At 44.4% G+C, this 19,993-nt stretch overlaps 1 protein-coding gene across 3 annotated transcripts in view; it reads right to left on the reverse strand.

The window, feature by feature from the left end:
- Positions 1–19,993, reverse strand: part of LOC127578699 (cadherin-22) — a 783,176-nt gene that overhangs the window by 315,757 nt on the left and 447,426 nt on the right. For all 3 annotated transcript variants that reach the window (XR_007957561.1, XM_052031006.1, XM_052031005.1), the window contains exon 6: positions 18,513–18,700. Coding sequence is in view for 2 of the 3 variants with exons in the window: in XM_052031006.1 (XP_051886966.1) it covers positions 18,513–18,700 (188 nt within the window). In the remaining variant the exon portion in view is untranslated. The remainder of the gene's footprint in view (positions 1–18,512; positions 18,701–19,993) is intronic.

The following is a 19,993-nucleotide window of genomic DNA, read 5'->3' on the forward strand; positions in this document are numbered from 1 at the left end:
CTTCCTGAAGTACCCTGGGCTCCCCTTCAGCGATAGACTGAGTGGCAAACAACGCAACATTAAACCATAGAACAATACAGGACCTTCAAACCACGCCTAAGACTATCTAACCCCTTCCTCCCACATATCCCTCTATTTTAAATTCCTCCATATGCTTATCTAACAATCTCTTAAACTTGACCAACGTATCAGTCTCAACCACCACCGCAGGTAGCACAATCCATGCACCAACCACCCTCTGGGTGAAACACTTCCCTCTGACATTTCCCTAGAACTTCCCACCCATTACTTTAAAGCCATGCCCTCTTGTATTGAGCATTGGTGCCCTGGGAAAGAGGCACTGGCTGTCCACTCTATCTATTCCTCTTAATATCTTGTATACCTCTATCATGTCTCCTCTCATCCTCCTTCTCTCCAATGAGTAAAGCCCTAGCTCCTTTAGTCTCTCCTCATAATCCATACTCTGTAATCCAGGCAGCATCCTGGTAAACCTCCTCTGCACCCTTTCCAATGCCTTCACATCCTTCCTATGATGAGGCGACCAGAATTGAGCACAGTACACAAGCGTGGTCAAACCAGAGTTTTGTAAAGCTGCATCATTACTTCGCGACTCTTAGACTCGATCCCACGACTTCTGAAAGCTAACATCCGATAAGCTTTCTTAACTACCCTATCCACCTGTGAGGCAACTTTCAGTGATCTGTGGATGTGAAACCCCAGACCCCTCTGCTCCTCTACACTCCCCAGAATCCTGCCATTAACCTTGTACTCCGCCTTGGAGTTTGTCCTTCCAAAGTGTATTAGCTCACACTTATCTGGATTGAACTCCATCTGCCACTTCTCAGCCCAGCTCTGCATCCTATCAATATCCCTCTGTAAGCTTCGACAGCCCTCCACACTATCCACAATATCACGAAAAGTAGAGGTCCCAGAACTGATCCCTGTGGGACACCACTAGTCACAGCCCTCCAAACCGAATGCACTCCCTCCACTACAACCCTCTGCTTTCTACAGGCAAGCCAATTCTGAATCCACACAACCAAGCCTCCCTGGATCCCTTGGCCTCTGACCTTCTGAAGAACCTACCATGTGGAACCTTGTCAAATGCCTTACTAAAATCCATGTAGACCACATCTACTGCACTACCCTCATCAAACCTCTTGGTCACCTCCTCAAAGAACCCTATCAGGCTTGTGAGGCAAGATCTTCCCTTCACAAATCCATGCTGGCTGTCCCTAATCAGTCCATAATTCTCTAAATACTCATAGATCCTAACTCTGAGAATCCTTACGAACAGCTTACCCACCGCAGACGTAAGGTTCACTGGTCTGTAATTCCCTGGACTATCCCTACAACCTTTTTTGAATAAGGGAACAACATTCGCCACCCTCCAATCCTCCGGTACCATTCCCATGGACAACGAGGACTCAAAGATCCTAACCAATGGTTCAACAATCTCGTCCCTCGCCTTGCAAAGCAGCCTGGGGAATATTCCGTCAGGCCCCGGGGACTTACCTGTCCTAATATTTTCTAACAGCTCCAACACATCCTCTCTCTTGATATCTACATACTCTAGAACATTACCCTCACCTACACTGTCCTCAGCGTCATCAAGACCCCTCTCCTTGGTGAATACTTAAGAGAAGTATTCATTGAGAACCTCACCCACTTCCACAGCTTCCAGGCACATCTTCCCACCTTTGTCTTCAATCAGACCTACCTTTACTCTGGCCATCCTTCTGCTCTTCACATACAAGAAAAAAGCCTTGGGATTCTCCTTAACCCTACTTGCCAAAGCCTTTTCATGTCTCCTTCTTGCTCTCCTCAGCCCCTTCTTAAGTTCTTTCCTTGCTACTCTATATTCCTCATGAGCCCTGTCTGATCCTTGCTGCTTACACCTTATGTATGCTACCTTCTTCTTCCTAACTAGTTGTTCCATCTCTCTTGTCACCTATGGTTCCTTCACCCTGCCATTCCTTCTCTGCCTCACTGGGACAAATTTATCCCTAACATCCTGCAAGAGATCCCTGAACATCGACCACATCTCCATGGTACTTTTCCCTTCAAAAATGTCATCCCAATTTACACTGTCAAGTTCTCACCTTATAGCCTCATAATTCACCGTTCCTCAATTAAATATCTTCCCGTCCTCCTTGCTCCTATCCCTGTCCATGACAATGCTGAAGGTTATGGAGCAGTGGTCACTGTCCCCCAAATGCTCACCCACCGAGAGATCTGTCACCTGACCCAGTTCATTACCTAAAACTAGATCTAATATGGCATTCCGTCCAGTCGGCCTGTCAACATACTGTGACAGGAATCTGTCCTGGACACACTTAACAAGCTCTGCCCCATCTAAACCTTTGGCACTAAGCAGGTGCCAATCAATATTTGGGAAGTTGAAGTCTCCCATGATAACAACCCTGTTATTTTTGCATCTTTCCAAAATCTGCCTCCCAATCTGCTCCTCAGTATCCTTGCTGCTACCGGGGGGCCTATAGAATACTCCCAGTAGAGTAACTGCTCCTTTCTTGTTCCTAACTTCCACCCATATTGACCCTAGAAAGGATCCTTCTACATTATCCACCATTTCTGCAGCTGTAACAGTGTCCCTGACCAGTATCGCCACCCCTCCTCCTCTTCTCCCCCCTCCCTATCCCTTTTAAAACACTGAAAACCAGGAATATTCAATATCCATTCCTGCCCTGGTGTCAGCCAAGTCACTGTGATAGCCACAGTATCATAGTCCCATGTACTTATCCAGACTCTCAGTTCGTCACCCTTATTCCTGATGCTTCTTGCATTTAAGTAAATGCACTTTAGCCCATCCACCTTTCTACTTTTATACCCTGTACCCTGCTTCTCCTTCCTCAAAGCCTCTCTGCCTGTTAGGTCTGACTTTTCCCCATCCCCTTCTTCCTCTGACCAACACCTCTGGTTCCCATCCCCATTGCAAACTAGTTTAAACCCTCCCGAACCACCCTAGCAAACCTGCCTGCAAGGATATTGGCCTCTCTCGGGTTCAGGTGTAAACTGTCCTCTCTGTACAGGTCCCACCTTCCCCAGAAGAGATCCCAATGATGCAAAAATCTAAAACCTTCCCTCTTGCACCAACTTCTCAGCCACGCATTTATTTGCCATCTCCTCCTATTCCCTCCTTCACTATCGCATGGCACTGGCAGCAATCCCGAGGTTGCTACCCTTGAGGTCCTGTTCTTCAGCCTTCTGCCTAGCTCCCTAAACTCACTTTTCAGGACCTCATCCCTCTTCCCACCTACGTCGTTGGTACCAACATGAACCATGACTTCTGGCTGTTCTCCCTCCCGCTCAAGAATCCTGTGGACCCGATCAGAGGCATCCCAGACCCTGGAACCTGGGAAGCAACATACCATCCGGGATTCATGCTCACTGCCACAGAATCTCCTATCTGTTTCCCTGACTATTGAGTCCCCTATCATTGCTGCCTTCCTCTTCTCCTCCCTTCCCTTCTGAGCAGCAGGACCAGTCCCAGTGCCAGAGACCTGGCTACTGCTGCTTGATCCCTGGAGGTCATCCCCCTCAACAGCCTCCAAAGCAGAAAACCTGTTATTGAGGGGAACAGCCTCCGGGGTCCTCTGCACTATCTGCCTGTTTGTTTTCTTTTTCCTTTTCTCTCTCCTGACAGTCACCCTTCTATCTACTTCCTGGACCCAAGAAGTACCTGCTCTAAGGGGAGTGACTGTCTCCCGATGTACAGTATCTACGTAACTCGGTCCCTCCCTGATGCTCCGCAGTGTTTGAAGCTGCAACTCCAGCTCATCAGTTCTGAGTCGAAGTTCTTCCAGCCTCAAGCACTTACTGCAGACGTGGTCATCGAAAACACCACAGCAAGGTCCACTAGCTCCCACATCAAGCAGCTGCAGCACACCACCATGTTCTCCATCTGAGCTAATTCTTTCCCTACCTAGTTTTACCCTACTTAAAAATTTATAACAGATAACAGGTTAACCTTACCTTTATCTACCAGCTACACACCTGCCTTGCCCCTTTACGCCGAAGCCCCTTGAGCCAAAGCCCAAAACACTCTGCCCCCACTCACTCAGCTGCCCGATCCGATGCTGCCCACTGGATATGGCAGTCTTCTTTTTAAACTGTTCATGCGCTACCGACTGACGTCACACGCCTGCGCAGTTACTCCCCACTATCCCCGAACCATTAGAAAAAAAAACTAAGTATTACCGTGAATTATATGCAATTTGAGCTTGATTTTACCAAGGAGGTGTAAAGTGAAAGAGTTTGGGTTTTTGGTCTTGTTCTTTTAGTTTGGATTAGATTAGATTTATATGTGTTTTAGATGTTGAATTAGAGCTGTAGCTTCCTTTGTCTTTAGTTGTGTCAAACAAAGTTACTTGAACTTTCTGTGAAACTGTAGTGCCTTTCATTACTGACTCACTTGTTCGAAAGGAACCCACAAGAACTTGAGTTCTGTTTTAATACATGGGCTAAATTCATGCAAATGGGATTAGTTTAGATAGATGTATTGGTTTGCATGGACATGTTGGGCTGAAGGCCTGTTTCCATTCTGTATAATTCTATGACTCTATGCATGGGTCCTCAGGTTCCATGGTTTGTGCTTGGGTTGCTGGCCTCAACCAGAACAACCAAATGGCATTAGCTGAGAAGAAACTAAGTAATATCCTCTGTGGGCACAGTGTGTGAGATGTTCATGTTGCACAGCTGTGTAAAATGGAAGGGACATTTGTGGAGTCAGAGAATAGAACATGGAACAGTAGGACACAGGTCCAGGCCCTTCAGCGCACGATGTTTGTGCTGACCATGATGCCAAATTAAATAGTTGTATCTGCCTGCACATGGTCTGTATTCCTCCATTCCCTGTGATTCACATGCCAGTCCAAATGCCTCTTAAATGTTGCTTTAAAGTTAATATTGGAAACAGAATGTGGGAAAATATTGATGAAGGGTCTCAACTGTTTAGTTCCCTCCATAGATGCTGCCTGACCTGCTGAGTTCCTCCAGCATTTTGTGTGTGTTGCTCCAGATTCCAGCATCTGCAGAATCTCTCGTGTCTCTGGGGAAAAATATTGGGCAGTTACCTTCATTTCTGTCATTGGAAAATTGCTGGAATTCATTATTAAGGGGGTAATAATAGTACATTTAGGAAGTCCTAGAGTCAGAGAGTTATACAGTACAGAAACAGGCCCTTCAGCCCAACCTATCCATGCTGATGAAGGTGCCTTCCTGAGCTAGAGTCATTTGACTGCATTTGGTCCATTGCCCATAAGGCAATCAGTCAACATGGTTTCATTGAAGGGAAGCCCTGTTTGACAAACTTGCTGGAGTTCTTTGAGGATGTAATGAACAGGGTGGATCAGGGGGGACCAGCTGATGTAGTATATTTGGATTTTCCAGAAGGCATTTGATAAGGTGCCACATAATTAATAAAAAAATCCGTGCACGCGATAAGAGCTCACGGGGTTTGGCGAATGAACCCCATGAGCTCTTATCGTGGATAGAGGAGGGGCTGACCAAGAGAAAATGAAGAGTAAGGATTAATGGGTCATTTTTGGAACAATCTTATGTCGTGATTTGCTACAGGCATCAGTGCTGGAGCCTCAATATCAATATTTGCGTGAAGGGAGCTAACTTTCCAGGTGGCTAACTTTCTTGATGATACAAAGGGCAGATAGGTTAGCAAGTTCTGAGGAGGACCCAAAGAGCCTGCAGAGGGGATACAGATAGGATATCTGAGTGAACACGAAGTTGGTATATGGAATATAATGTGATGTTATCAGCTTTGGAAAGATGAATGAAAAACCAAATTACTTAAACTGAGTGAGACTACAGAATGCTGTGGTACAAAGGGATCTGGGAGACCCAGGACCTGAAACACAAAACGTTGGCAGGCAGGCAAGAGCAAGCAGTTAGAATGTTGGCCTTTATTGCAAGGGGTATGGAGCACAAGAGTGGGGAATTTTTGATGCAACTCTACAGGGTGTCGCTGAGGCCACGCATTGAGTACTGCATACAGTTTTGTTCTCTATACTTAAGGAAGGATGTGCTTGCATGTGAAGCAGTACAAGAAAGGTTCACGAGGTTGATTCCTGGTATGGAGGTTTTAATATATGAGGAAAGATTGATCAGGTTGGGCCTGCACTCATTGGAGTTGGAAGAACGAGAGATAATCTTATTAAAATAAGATTCTAAGGGGGATTGAAAGAGGAGGGATGCTAAGGGATGTTTCTCCTAGTGGGGTATCTAGAACTAGGGGGCATCATTTCAGAATAAATTGTTTCCCTTTTAAAATGGAGATGAGAAGGAACTCCTATTCCCAGAGAGTTGTGAATCTTTGGAATTCTCCATGTAGAGAGGTGTGGAGGAGGAAGTGTTGAATATATAGGAGTTAATGGAGGGCAGAGAACATGGGAAAGTGTTGTTGAGGCCAGGATTAGGTTAACCATCCACTTTTTGAATGGTGAAGCAGGTTCAAGAAGCTTCTGGGGAAATCCTTCTCCTCTTTCTTATGTTCTTACACATTCATGGGGTGGAAAGGAATCCTAAAATCCCCTCTAATCCTTCCATTACCTTAAATCCATGCACCAAGTTACGAACCTCTCTATCACTGGAAATGGTCCTTTCTTAATGACAGTAACTGGGCTTCAGAATTTTTCACACCTTGATTACATTTCTCCCCAGCCTCATCTGTTCTAAGGTAAATGACTTCCAGATTCCAGCATCTGCAGAATCTCTTATGTCTCTGTGGGAAAATATCGGGCAGTTACCTTCATTTCTATCATTGGGAAATTGCTGGAATCCATTATTAAAGGGGTAATAATAGCACATTTAGAAAATCCTAGAGTCAGAGAGTTATACAGTACAGAAACAGGCCCTTCGGCCCAACCTATCCATGCTGATCAAGGTGCCTTCCTGACCTAGAGTCACTTGACTGCATTAGGTCCATTGCCCATAAGGCAATCAGTCAACATGGTTTTATTAAAGGGGAGTCCTGTTTGACAAACTTGCTGGAGTTCTCTGAGGACGTAAGGAAAAATTCGTCAATGTTTCCTCATAACTGAACATCCCTGTTCCTGGCAACATCCCCATAAATCTCCTCTGTTCCCCTTTTAATATTTTAATCTCATCAGCAAAGTATTTCACAGCTAGAGAATGATTTAGGAAATGCAGTTTCAGATGGAGTTGAACCATCTGATTTTTCACAGTGGGATCCTACATATGGAGTATCTGATAAGCCATTCAGTCTCATACCCAAAGTGTTTATTTCAAATTAAATTGCAAGATTGTACAGATACCAAATTAGCAATAAACATACAGACCTTTGTGCATTTTTTGAATGAGAAGTGACTTGTGTCTGATAGAGATGCTGGTAGATAGTTCTGAGCTAATTGTCCAACGGTTATTTATAGGCAATAACAGTGAGGCTTATGTAAGTCAGGCACAAAGCAAAAGCAAAAAGAAGCAAGGCTCTCTTGATAGTACCTTTCATAATATCAACACATCCTGCAGTGATTGATAACCAACCTAATACAGTGCACTCTAACTGAGCAGGTAACACAACAGCCAAAAAGTACACAGGGAGCTTCTGCCAACATTGAAAAAAGGAAATTGGCAGAATAAATGTTATAGTTGTTAACTGAGGGCTAATTTTTGAGGCACCAGTGATGACCTTTGAACGGTGCTAAAGGACTCACAAAGCAAATGGAGCCTCATTTTGACATCTCACAAGACATCACCTCTGTGGAGCACTGTCTTCGTACTTGACTGAAAGCACCACCCTAGATTGTGCACTTGTTCCTGGAGAAAACCTTGAACCCCATCCATCTATTTGAGAGTCATCCAATTCCTGTTCTTTCCCCATTGGTCAGGAATATTTGTTTTCTTTACAGATACTTACCCTTTTTGGAAGTTTTTATTCAATTTGTAGAAACCTGTTACTTTTATACCAAAATCGTGCCTCCTCTCTGGTTCCTTAACCAGTTACTTTAAGCCTATTTGATCCAGATGCAGAAGGTCTATCTTCAGGGCTGCAGCATCCCAGAGCCCAGTGACCAGGCTAGAAGAGGGACATAATGGAGCGATGCAGTGAGGTGGGGGTGGGATTCTTCAATCCTCACTCACAGCATAATGCCATTACAGCGCCAGCGATCGGGGTTCAATTCCCGCCACTGTCTGTAAGGAGTTTGTATGTTCTCCTCGTGTGTCTGCGTGGGTTTCCTCCGTGTGCTCTGGTTTTCTCCCACATTCCGAAGACGTACGGGTTAGGAAGTTGTGGGCTTGCTATGTTGGTGCCGGAAGAGTGGCGTCCCTTACGGGCTGCTCCCAGAACATTCTCAGTAACACAAAAAGACACATTTCACTGTGTGTTTCAATGTATATATGATGAATAAATAAATATCTTATATCTTATCTTTTCCTATTGTAGGGGTATTAAAAACATGATGGCATAGGTTTAAGCTGAGAGGAAGGAGTTTTTAATGGGACCTAAGGGGAAAGTTTTTTTGACACGGAAAGTGGTTGATATCTGGACCATGTTGCCAGAGGAATTGGTGGAGTCAGATTCAATCACTGTGTTTAAGAAGCACTTATACAGGCACTTGGATAGGCAAGGCATAGAAGGATACAGTTTTAATGTGGGATTAGTGTACATGGGCAAAAAGGTTGGCGTGGACTTCTTGGGCTGATGGGTCTGCTTCTGTGTATGATCCTATGACTTTATGACTCAGCTTTGCTGACTGTCAAAGCAACCAGCATTTTTTATTTCTGGATGTTGCTGACATTCAGAAACATTTAAAAACTGCTAAAATTTAAGAATTTAAACACCTTTATATTTAAATAAAATCATTAAGGTATTTTACAATACTTTTAAATGATTAATACCATTATTCAGGCCACAAATAATTACATAAGATGGAACTCACTTCTTTTCCTTTCATTCTTGTGATCCTGCAGTTGAATCCAATGGTTTGTGGATTCTGTGCCCAATCTAACCAAAGGTACAGCATCACACAGGGGGCAAATCATCAGCAGTACTTGACCAGAAAGCTCGGGACTTCAGCTTTTGCTCAGGAATCCCAAAACATATTAGCATGGTGCTTAAAGTGAGCAATGCCAGCAGCCTGATGGAGAACAGGAGGTGGATTTGACTGAATGTGGGGGAAGGAGTCATTAATAGACTGGAGGAGGATACCCATCTGAGGCATGGAGACATATTTCAACTGTATAAAAGGGTATCAATTAGTCCAAAGAGTCTAGCATCTGCAGAATTTCTTGTATCAATTATTTTTGTCCTATTTCATTGAAATTCTGCTTTGTGTACCATCTCTTATTGTGAAGTTAGAAATTTCTTCAGATCTGTGCTTGTTTCTGCATTTTGCTGCATCTGCTGAAAGACTGTAGCAACAGCCACTGTTACCATAGCTACAGTCTTGGTGGAGCTGAACATGTCAAATGGCTAAAACCTACCAAAATCAATATTGGAATCTGGTTATGCATTATCTGCAGCAGGGCAATTTTTCAAACAGGATGTTTATGAAATAAGGAAGTTATCAAAAACTATTGAAGTCACGGTGATGCACAGAAAGAGAGAGACAGACAGGAGCTTCAGATGAATACATAAGATGTTATTCGGCAAGGCTCCCAAAATCTTCCATCATAAAGACAAAAGGACATACTGCTCAAAGGGATGAGCAACATCAGAATGGTTTGTAGGGGTCATGGTCTTCTTGCCTGTTGCATTCTGGGACTGGTGCGTGCTCTCCAGGCCATTTACATCCACTCTACTTACATCAATTCCTTCAATGCATGACTGCAGATCAGATTCGTGTCAGCGCTGAAGGGGGCCACGAATGGAGGTGGTTGTGGACTGAAGTAGCATCTTAATGTCCAAAGCAAAGCACGGTCATCCCTGGTTATAAAGCCCTATGTCAGTCATCCAACTCAAGTGAGATTGATGTTGGAAATGGCCCACTTGCTGCTGCTCTGCCACCACACACCCAGGTCACATTACACATCATGGTTCATTTGCAAAACTTTGGACACAAACTCTCGGCCAACATTCTGTGCAAAAGGAGGGATTGCTGCACTGATGGAGGCGATGTTGTTCAATGTTAGATGAATGTTAGCTGCTCCTGCCTTGGGAAGCGTGGGATTCATGTTTAGCTTTCAATCAACGTACTGTATAATCACAGCACTGTTTGTGGGCTCTTGTAAATTGGTCGATGTATTTCCCACGTTATAAAGGTACTGTATTTCTGGGCTAATAAAGGGCAAAAGTCTGGATTTTGGAAGGAAATCTCGTCAATCACCCCAATAACAACTGGTACTTCCCCGTGTAATTGACAGCAAATTGGATTTCTGCACAAATGTAAAAGTGACTGGCAGCTATTGTTGCGACTTTCCTCCCTGTGCCCAGTGGGGAGCCGGATGTGCCAGAGTGCGTGAAAACATGGTATTCCACAATGGAATTTCCTGCTGGGGTTTTTTCAACAAACTGAGCAATAGCTCTTCTCTTCCCCAACATGAGGCAGCACATGACTTGTTTCTGATTGTTTGTGCTGTTGATCAATGCCTTAAGACCTTTTCCATGTGGACTGCTGGTATCCGAGTAGATGGCTTACTACTGGATGTATTCAGAGCCCAGGACTCAAGTACCCTTCTCATTAGGACGTTTCCATGTAATAGTCCACATAAGGTGAAAATAGAATCATAGAATCATACAGCACAGAACCAGGCCCTTTCAGCCCACCTCGGCAGTGAGGTGGTCACTCCCAAGGTTCCGGCTGCAGAGAGTTGGGTGACCACCAGGAAGATCAAGGGAAGTAGGCAGAGAGTGCGTGAATTTTCTGTGGCCATTCCCCTCAAAAACAAGTCTACCACTGTAGTGGGGGGGGGGGGGGGGAAATGCCTTTTCAGGAGAAAGAATCAGTAGCCAGGACTGGAGCACCAGGACCAGCTCTGAGGCACAGTGGGGAAGGGTGAAGGCAGTGACAGGGGACTCGATACATAGAACATAGAACATAGAACACTACAGCACATTACAGGCCCTTCGGCTCACAATGTTGTACCGACATTTTATTCTGCTCTAAGATCTATCTAACCCTTCCCTCCCACATAGCCCCCTATTTTTCTATCATTCATGTGTCTATCTAAGAGTCTCTTAAATGTCCCTAATGTATCTGACCCCACCACCTCTGCAGGCAGTGCGTTCCACACACCCACCACTCTCTGTGTAAAAAACTTACCCCTGACATCCCCCTTATACCTTCCTCCAATCACCTTAAAATTATGTCCCCCCTTGTTAGCCATTGTCACCCTGGGAAAATGTCTCTGACTGTCCACTCGATCTATGCCTCTTATCATCTTGTACACCTCTATCAAGTCACCTCTCATCCTCCTTCTCTCCAGAGAGAAAAGCTCTAGCTCACACAACCTATCCTCATAAGACATGCTCTTCAATCCAGGTAACATCCTGGTAAATCTCCTCTGAACCCTCTCTAAAGCTTCCACATCCTTTCTATAATGAGGCGGTCAGAATTGAACATGATACTCCAAGTGTGGTCTGACCAGAGTTCGAGAGATGCAACATCACCTCGTGGCTTTTGAACTCAATACCCCGACTAATGAAGGCCAACACTCCATATGCCTTCTTAACAACCCTATCAACTTGTGTGGCAACCTTGAAGGATAGTGAGGGGACAGACAGGAGGTCCTGTGGCTGCAAACGGGAATCCAGGGTGGTGTGTTGCCTCCCTCGTGCTTGCGTCGGGGATGTCTCAGAGCAGCTGCAGAACATTCTCAAAGGGGAGGGTGAGCAGCCAGAAGTCATTGTGCATGTTGGCACAAGTGATACAGGTAAAAATAGGGATGAGGTCCTCAGGAATGAATATAGGGAGTTAGGGAAGAAGATAAGAAGCAGGGCCTCCAGGATAGTAATCTCTGGATTGCTACCTGTGCCACGTGCAAGTGAGAAAAAAAAGGATATAGCAGGTGAATGCATGGCGGAAGAACTAGTGCAGGGGACAGAGATTCAGATTTTTGGACCACTGGGATTTCTTCTGAGGCAGGGGTGGCCTGTACAAGAAGGATGGGTTACACCTAAACTGGAGAGGGACCAATAGCGTTGTGGGCAGATTTGCCAGTGCTACTAGTGAGGGTTTAAACTAGATTGCCAGGGGGGTGGGATACTAAGTAGGCAATTGAGAGGCAGGATAATGATAGAGAGGTCAGTGAAAGTGAATTGAACAGGCAGGACATGAAGGAGTATGGCAAAGAGTGGAAAGTCAGTTGGATTAAGTTGTATTTACTTCCATGCAAGGGGTCTGACAGGTAAGATAGATGAACTTAGGGCATGGATAGGTATGGGGGATTGGGATTTTGTAGCCATTAGGGAAACATGGCTAAGACAAGGGGAGGAGTGGCAGCTTAATTTTCCGGGATACAGGTGATTTAGGTGAGATTGAGGTGGAGGGAAGAGAGGATTGGGAGTTGCTTTTTTGATTGAGGGGAACATCACGGCAGCAGTTAGAGATGATATTCTTGAAGGATCATCTGGTGAGGCTTTATGGACGGAACTGAGGACTAAGAAGGGGATGATCACATTGTTAGTATTGTACTATAAGCCCCCAAGTAGTCCCCGGGAATAAGGGGAACAAATGTGCAGAGAGATTGGGGAGAGTTGCAAGGATAATAAGGTTGTCATTGTAGGAGATTTTAACTTTCTTAACATTGACTGGGATTGCATTGTCTTAAAGGTCTTGATGGCGTGGAATTTATTCAGTGTGTTCAGGAAAGTTTCCTCAGGCAGTAGAGAGAGGGCTCTACCAGAGAGGGAGCAAAGCTTGATCTGGGAAATAAGGAAGGGCAAGTGACTGAGGTCATGGTAGGGGAGCACTTTGGGACTAGTGACCATAGTTCCATTAGTTTTAAAATAGTTATGGAAAGGGACAAAATTGATCCACAGGTTCAAGTTCTGAATTGGGGCAAAGCGAATTCTGACGGTATTAGGCAGGAGCTTCCAAAGTTGATTGGGTTGGGTTGTTTGCAGGCAAAAGGACTTCTGGTAAGTGGGAGGTATTTAAAAGTGAGATGGCAAGATTTCAAGGACTACGTGTTCCAGTTAAAGTAAAAGGCAAAGCTGCTGGGTGTTGGGAACCCTGGATGTCAAAGGACATTGTAACTTTGGTCAAGAAAAAAGAGGTTTGAGTCAGATAAAGGAAGGTGGGATCAAGTGAATCACTGGAGGTATACAGAGGATGCGGAGTATACTCAAGAAGGAAATTAGGAGGGCCAAGAGGTGGCATGAGGTGGCTTTAGAAGAGAAAATTAAGGAGAATCCTAGGAGATGTTTTAAGTATATTAAGTGAAAGAGAGTGATTTGGGAGAGAATAGGTCCCTCAAAGACCAAAACGGAAATCTATGTGTGGAGCTGCTGGAGATGGGCGGAGTTCTCAATGATTATTTCTCCTCTGCTTTCACCATGGAGAAAGATGTGAAGACTTGGCAACCTGGCAAAGTTAATGGAGATGTATTGGAAGCAGTCCATATTACAGTTGAAGAGGTGTAGCATGTGTTAAGATGTATGAAGGTAGACAAATCTCCAGATTCAAATGAGGTATATCCAAGAACACTATGGGATGCTAGAGAAGAAATTGCACGAGCCCTTGCTGAGATATTTGCAACATTGCTATCCTCTGGCAAGGTTTTGGAAGACTTGAGGATAGCAAATGTTGTGCCTTCAATTGAGAAGGGCTGTAAGGATAGACCTGGTAATTTTAGACCTGCGAGCTGAACATCTGTGGTAGGTAAGATGCTGGAAATCATTCTGAGGGATAAGATATACTTACATTTGGAAAAGTGGGGTTGATTTGGGATAGTCGTGGGAGATCTTGTCTTATGAATTTGATTGAGTTTTTGATGAAGTAACAGAGAAGGTTGACGAGGGGAGGGAGGTAGATGTAGTATATATGGATTTCAGTAAGGCTTTTGATAAGGTTCCGCATGGCAGGCTGCTCTGGAAGGTTCGATTGCATGGCACCCAAGGAGAGCTAGCAAACTAGTAACAACATTGGCTGGTTGGTAGGAAACAGAGGGTGATGCTGGAAGGATGTTTCTTAGACTGGAGGTCTGTGACTAGGGCTGTGCCCCAGGGGTCGGTGCTGGACCCTTAGTTATTTGTCATCTATATTAACGATTTGGATGAAAATATACAATATACAAAATAGTCTGTAAATCTGCAGATGATACTAAAATAGGTGATGTCGTAGACAGTGAACAGGAGTATCAAGAAATGCAGCAAGATCTTGATCGGCTGGATAGGTGGGCTGAGGAATGGTAAATGCAATTTAATTCAGATAAGTGTGAAGTATTACATTTTGGAAGGACAAGTCAAGGTCGGATTTTTACATTGAAGGAAAGAGCCCTGGGTACCGTTGTAGAACAGAGGGACTTTGGAGTACAGGTGCATAGTTCCCTTAAAGTGGAGTCACAGGTAGACAGGGTGGTGAAGAAGGCTTTCGGCATGCTGGCCTTCATCACTGAATATAGAAGTTGGGAGGTTATGTTGCAATTGTACAAGACACCGGTAAGGCCACACTTGGAGTATTGTGTTCAGTTTTGGTCACCCTGTTATAGGCAGGATGTGACTAAACTGGAAAGAGTGCAGAAAAGATTTACAAGGATGTTGCCAGGACTGAGTGAAAGGGAGACGTTAGACAGACTAGGCCTTTACTCCTTGGAGCATAGGAGACTGAGGGGTGATCTCATAGAGGTATGTAAACTCATGAGGGGCATAGATAGGGTGAGTGGTCTTTTTTCCAGGGTTGGGGAATCGAAAACTGGAGGACATAGTTTTTAAGGTCAGAGGTGAAAGGTTTAATAAGAACCTGAGGGGCAACTTTTTTACACAGCGGGTGGTAGATGTATGGACCCAGCTGCCAGAGGAAGTGGGTGAGGCAGGTACATTAGACACATTTAAGAAGTATGTGGACAGGTACATGGATGGAAGAGTTTAGAGGGATATGGGCCAAGTGCTGGGAAATGGGATTTGCTTGAATATACATCTTGGTTAGCATGGAAAAGGATGGGCCGAAGGGCCTTTTTCCTTGCTGTACAACTCTGTGACTCTGAGACTCATCCATGCTGACCATGATGCCTATCTATGCAAATCCTATTTGCCTGCGTTAGGCCCATGTCCCTCTATGCTTTTCCCATCCCAGCTCCTGTCCAGACGCTTTTCATTATAATTGAATCTGCCTCTACCATTTTCTCTGGCAGCTCATTCCAGATAACCACTGTCCACCGTATGAAAAACTTACTCCTCAGATCTCCTTTAAATTTCACCCCTCTCACCTTAAACCTTTAGTTCTAGAGACCGCTGCCTTGGGAAGAAGATTCTGACTTTCTATCCTGTCAATGCCCCTCATAATCTGATAAACTTCTATGAGGTCACCCTTCAATCCCCTGTGTTCCAGGGAGAACAAATCCAGCCTACCCAATCTTTCCTTCTAACTGCTGCTCTCCATTCCAGGCAACATCTTGGTGAACCTCTTCTGCATTTTCTTTATTTCTGCCACATCCCTGCTGGTGTGTGGCAAACAGAACTGTACCACAATCCTCCAAGTGTGGCCCAATGAATGCTTAGTACAGCTGCGACATGGCATCCCAGCTTTTATACTGAATGCCTTGGGCTATGAAGGCAAGCATACCAAATGTCTTCTTCACTACTGTCTCCATCTGTGTCATCACTTTCAGCAAGTTACAGACTTTCACCTCAAAGTGCATCAAGACTCCTAAGGCCCCTGCCATTTATTTTATGTGTCCTACCAGGATTTGACCTTCCAAGGTGTATTACCTCACATTTGTCTGCATTAAATTTTATTTGCTACTGCTCTACCCAACTTTCCAGCTGATCTATGTCCCATTGTATCCTTAGACAACCTTCTTTGCTATCTATGATTCCACCAATTTTCATGTCATGTGCAGACTTACTTATTAGACCACCTATAATCTCATCCAAGTCATTAATATATTACAGTCAACAAAGGTCCCAGCATCGATCCCTATGGCACATCATTTGTTACAGACTTTCAGTCAGAAAAACACCCAATCCACTGCTACTCTCTGTCTGGTGTCACCAAGCCAATTTTGGATCCAGTTTGCTAACACACCTCGAAAGCCTTGTACCTTAACCTTCTGAACCAGCCTACCATGCAGGACCTTGTCAAAAGCCTTACCGAAGTCTATGCAGACCATATATACTGTGCTGCCTTCATCATTTTCTTAGTTGCTCAAAAGGTATTCAATGTTGTTTGTATGACGTATTTAAAAAGGTTGGCATCTTTGGAAATTATTAAAGTATTCAATCTAAAGTAGAGCATCAGTATTGAATGCTAAACTCTGAAGGGAAACCATCCATGTTTGGTGTACACACAATTTCTTGGCAAGTGTGTTCTGCACAATTGTCAGTTTCCTAAATTCTATAAAGCCTGTCCAAGCTCACTGCCCCATTCAAGATGTTTCATGAATATACATTGTGCGACATTTTAAACAATGGAAAGTCTTTGAACTGCAGTGTTAAGGTATAAAAATTGATAAAAATACCAAAGACCACACGTAAATCTTGGAGATAAATCTACATTTGGAAAGTGGGAGCCTCTTAATGGTGAAATAGTGAGAGTTCGGGTCCAATGTGTTCCTGTAAAGATGTAGGGTAAGGACAACTTCAGTAACCCTGGATGTCAAGGGATTTCAAGGGTTTGATAAAGTATATGGTAGGTATGAAGCACTGAAAATGGGGAAGTCTCCATAATTCTATGACACTTTGAAATATGATGTGGGATGGGACCTGAAATTCTTTCCTACAGACGTGGCTGCACATGTGTAGACATCTTCTTTCGTAGTCATAGAATCACACAGCATGGAAACAGGCCCTTCGGCCCAAATGGTCCATGCTGACCAAGATTCCCATCTAAGCTAGTCCCATTCACCCACATTTGGCCCATATCCCTCTAAACCATTCCTATCCGTGTACCTGTCCGAGTACTTTTAAATGTTGTGAATGTACCTGCCTCAACCACTTCCTCTGGCAGCTCATTCCAATAACTAACACTCTCTGGGTGAAAAAGTTGTCCCTCAGTTTCCTATTAAATCTCTCCCTTCTCATCCTTAACCTATGTCCTCTAGTTCTTGATTCTCCAGCCCTGGGTAAAAGACTGTGTGCATTGACCTTATCTATGCCCCTCATGATTTTATACACCTCTATAAGATCACCCCTCATTCTCCTATGCTCCAGTGAAAAAAGTCCCAACCCGCTCAGCCTCTCTCCATAGCCCAGTCCCTCTTCATCAACGTGTGCTAAAAGATGGTACAATGACAACTTGGTGCACCAGGCAGCACATTTCTGAGTGCATGTCCCAGCAGCATAATTGGTACAGTTTGATTACTGCTCAATACATTCAGGTCAATAGTAACTGAACATTGTTAAAAGTGCTTTCATGCTGAAAATGGTGGAGTTTGGTGCTAATGTTGGGGGATTGATTTTCACTCACAACTTGTTTTCAGTGTGTCCATCACACTCTCCCCAGACAGGAGAAGTAAAACAAGATGTAGAGTAAGACTTTCCATTACTTTCTGAGTGATTGAGCCGAAGTCCAGTCACCTCCCACTACATTGGTCTTGCACGTCCCATTCCTCACACTGTTTTGGTCTGGCCTCTCCTGGGTATTGATGCAGTGGGCTGACAAAATCAAAGGTCCTTGCTGTTAACAGCTAAACTTTCCAATATCTGCAGGTTTGATTTCTACTTTTGGTTTCCCTGACCTGTTGGGTAACTGTAAAGTTGGGGAAGAATTATAAAACTTACAAAATGGTTTCAAAGGGAAAGCAGTGAGTGATTAACATTAAATACAGTAAGTCAAACCTAGTTTCTTCTTGATAAATAACTAACATTTTCAGCTGATACTTGGAAATATCAAACTGCCTGCAGTTTGCCCGTTCATCTTCCTGCAAACTGCAGAAGACATTATTCTTGTCCTAACTGCCCCCCATAACTGCCTGACAGCCTTGCTTGTTCACCCAATTCGAAGGGCAGTTTGAAATTAATCACATTGATGGGTGTGGAGTCACTTAAGCCAGACTGCATAAGGATGGCAAATGCCCTGTGCTTTAATGATTGTCCAATAGGTTCTTAGTTACCATTAATAATACCATCAGCTTTTATTCTAGTTTTATTTGATCACTTGACATTAAATTCCCCAGTTATCATGGTTGGCTTTGGATGCACATTACCAAATCAATAATCTCAGCCTTTGGATACAAGTTCTAATAACTTAACCACTCTGGTAACTATGGTAACTTTGTGGATGGAATTCTCCATTGATTGCGGCCTGCAAAGTCAAAGGAAAGTCTGACATGACATCCTGCTTTTCATGTTCCAGATAAAGCAAGCTTGAGTAGATTGGGATCAGCCCCTGTGTTAGAGGTCCCAGTTTGCCAGCACTGACCTTTTTGAGAATGATAATCCCCTCCTGTGCTTCTGGGTCTGTGACGACACTGAACCTATCAGAGCTGTCCTCCTCTTTGAGAGTGTAGGTCATCTCAGAGTTTTGTCCCAGGTCAACATCCTCAGCCTTCACCCTGCCCACGGTCGTTCCGATGGCTGCCGACTCAAGCATGCTTAGCTGGTACAACTCTGTAAAAGACAGCAGAGTGTGGCTCACAATTCATTCGTAGCTCTGCACCTTTCCCTCACACAGTCTTAACTCTCACACAGTCACAACAACAGTACATTGAGGTAGTACAAGGGAAAACAATAACAGAATGCAGAATATTGTGTTACAGTTACAGAGAAAGTGCAATGCAGGTAGACAATAAGGTGTGAGGTCATGATGAGGTAGATTGTGAGGTCAAGAGTCCATCTTATAGCACAAGTGGTCCATTCAATAGACTTATAGCAGCAGCAGCATAGAAGCTGTCCTTGAGCCTAGTGGTACGTGTTTTCAGACTTTTGTATCTTCTGCCTGATTAGGGGGGAGAAGAGAAAATATCTGGGGTGGGTGGGGTCTTTGATTATGCTGGCTGCTTTACCGAGGCAGCGAGAAGTGTAGACAAGAGTCCATGAAGAGAAGGCTGGTTTTCATGTTGTGCTGAGCTGTATCCACAACCCTCTGCAGTTTCTTGTGGCCAAGGGGAGAGCAGTTGCCATACTAACCTGGGTGCACCACAAGAGCATCATCAGACTAAAATTGTCACTGGGTCACCCATGGAGCTATTTGGGCAGGTGATCAAAAACTTGGGTACATTGGACATTTTGTGATCAAGAACTTGGGTGCATTGGACATAGCACCAGTGACCCAGGTTCAAGGCTGACCTTAGCTGTTGCTTCTGAGGAAGTCACACATTTTTCCTGTAATACATGGGTTTCCTCTGGATACCGCGCGGGTTGGTAGGCTGCTGTAAAGACTTGCGGGTTGGTAGGCTGCTGTAAAGACATGCGGGTTGGTAGGCTGCTGTAAAGACGTGTGGGTTGGTAGGCTGCTGTAAATTGCCGCTGGTGTGTAAGTGAATCTGGGGCAAGTTGATGGGAATGTGGGGAGAATAAAACTGGGATTAATGCAGGACTGGTATCAATGGGTGGTTGATGGTTGCCATGGATTCGGTGGGCCAAAGGGCCTGTTTTTGTGCTGTACCTCTCTGTAACGTAATGAGAGTTGTAAAGGGTGCACACCAAAGGAGGCAAAGTGGTTTGGAGCAGCATTTCCACAAATGGAACTAGCTTGGATGGGAATCTTGGTGGGCATGGACCAGTTCGGCCGAAGGGCCTGTTTCTGTGCTGTATGACTATGAATCTATGACTATTTTCTTTCACAGGTACCAGTCACCAATGATGGGATAGGGAGTGGGGTTGGGTGGAGTGTGGAGGGAAGGAGGGACGTTCCACAAAAATTAAGGTACACAGACATTTTGGGGGTTTGTAGAGCTTGAA

This window comes from Pristis pectinata, chromosome 16 (genome assembly GCF_009764475.1).
Source record: "Pristis pectinata isolate sPriPec2 chromosome 16, sPriPec2.1.pri, whole genome shotgun sequence".
NCBI classification, from domain to species: domain Eukaryota; kingdom Metazoa; phylum Chordata; class Chondrichthyes; order Rhinopristiformes; family Pristidae; genus Pristis; species Pristis pectinata.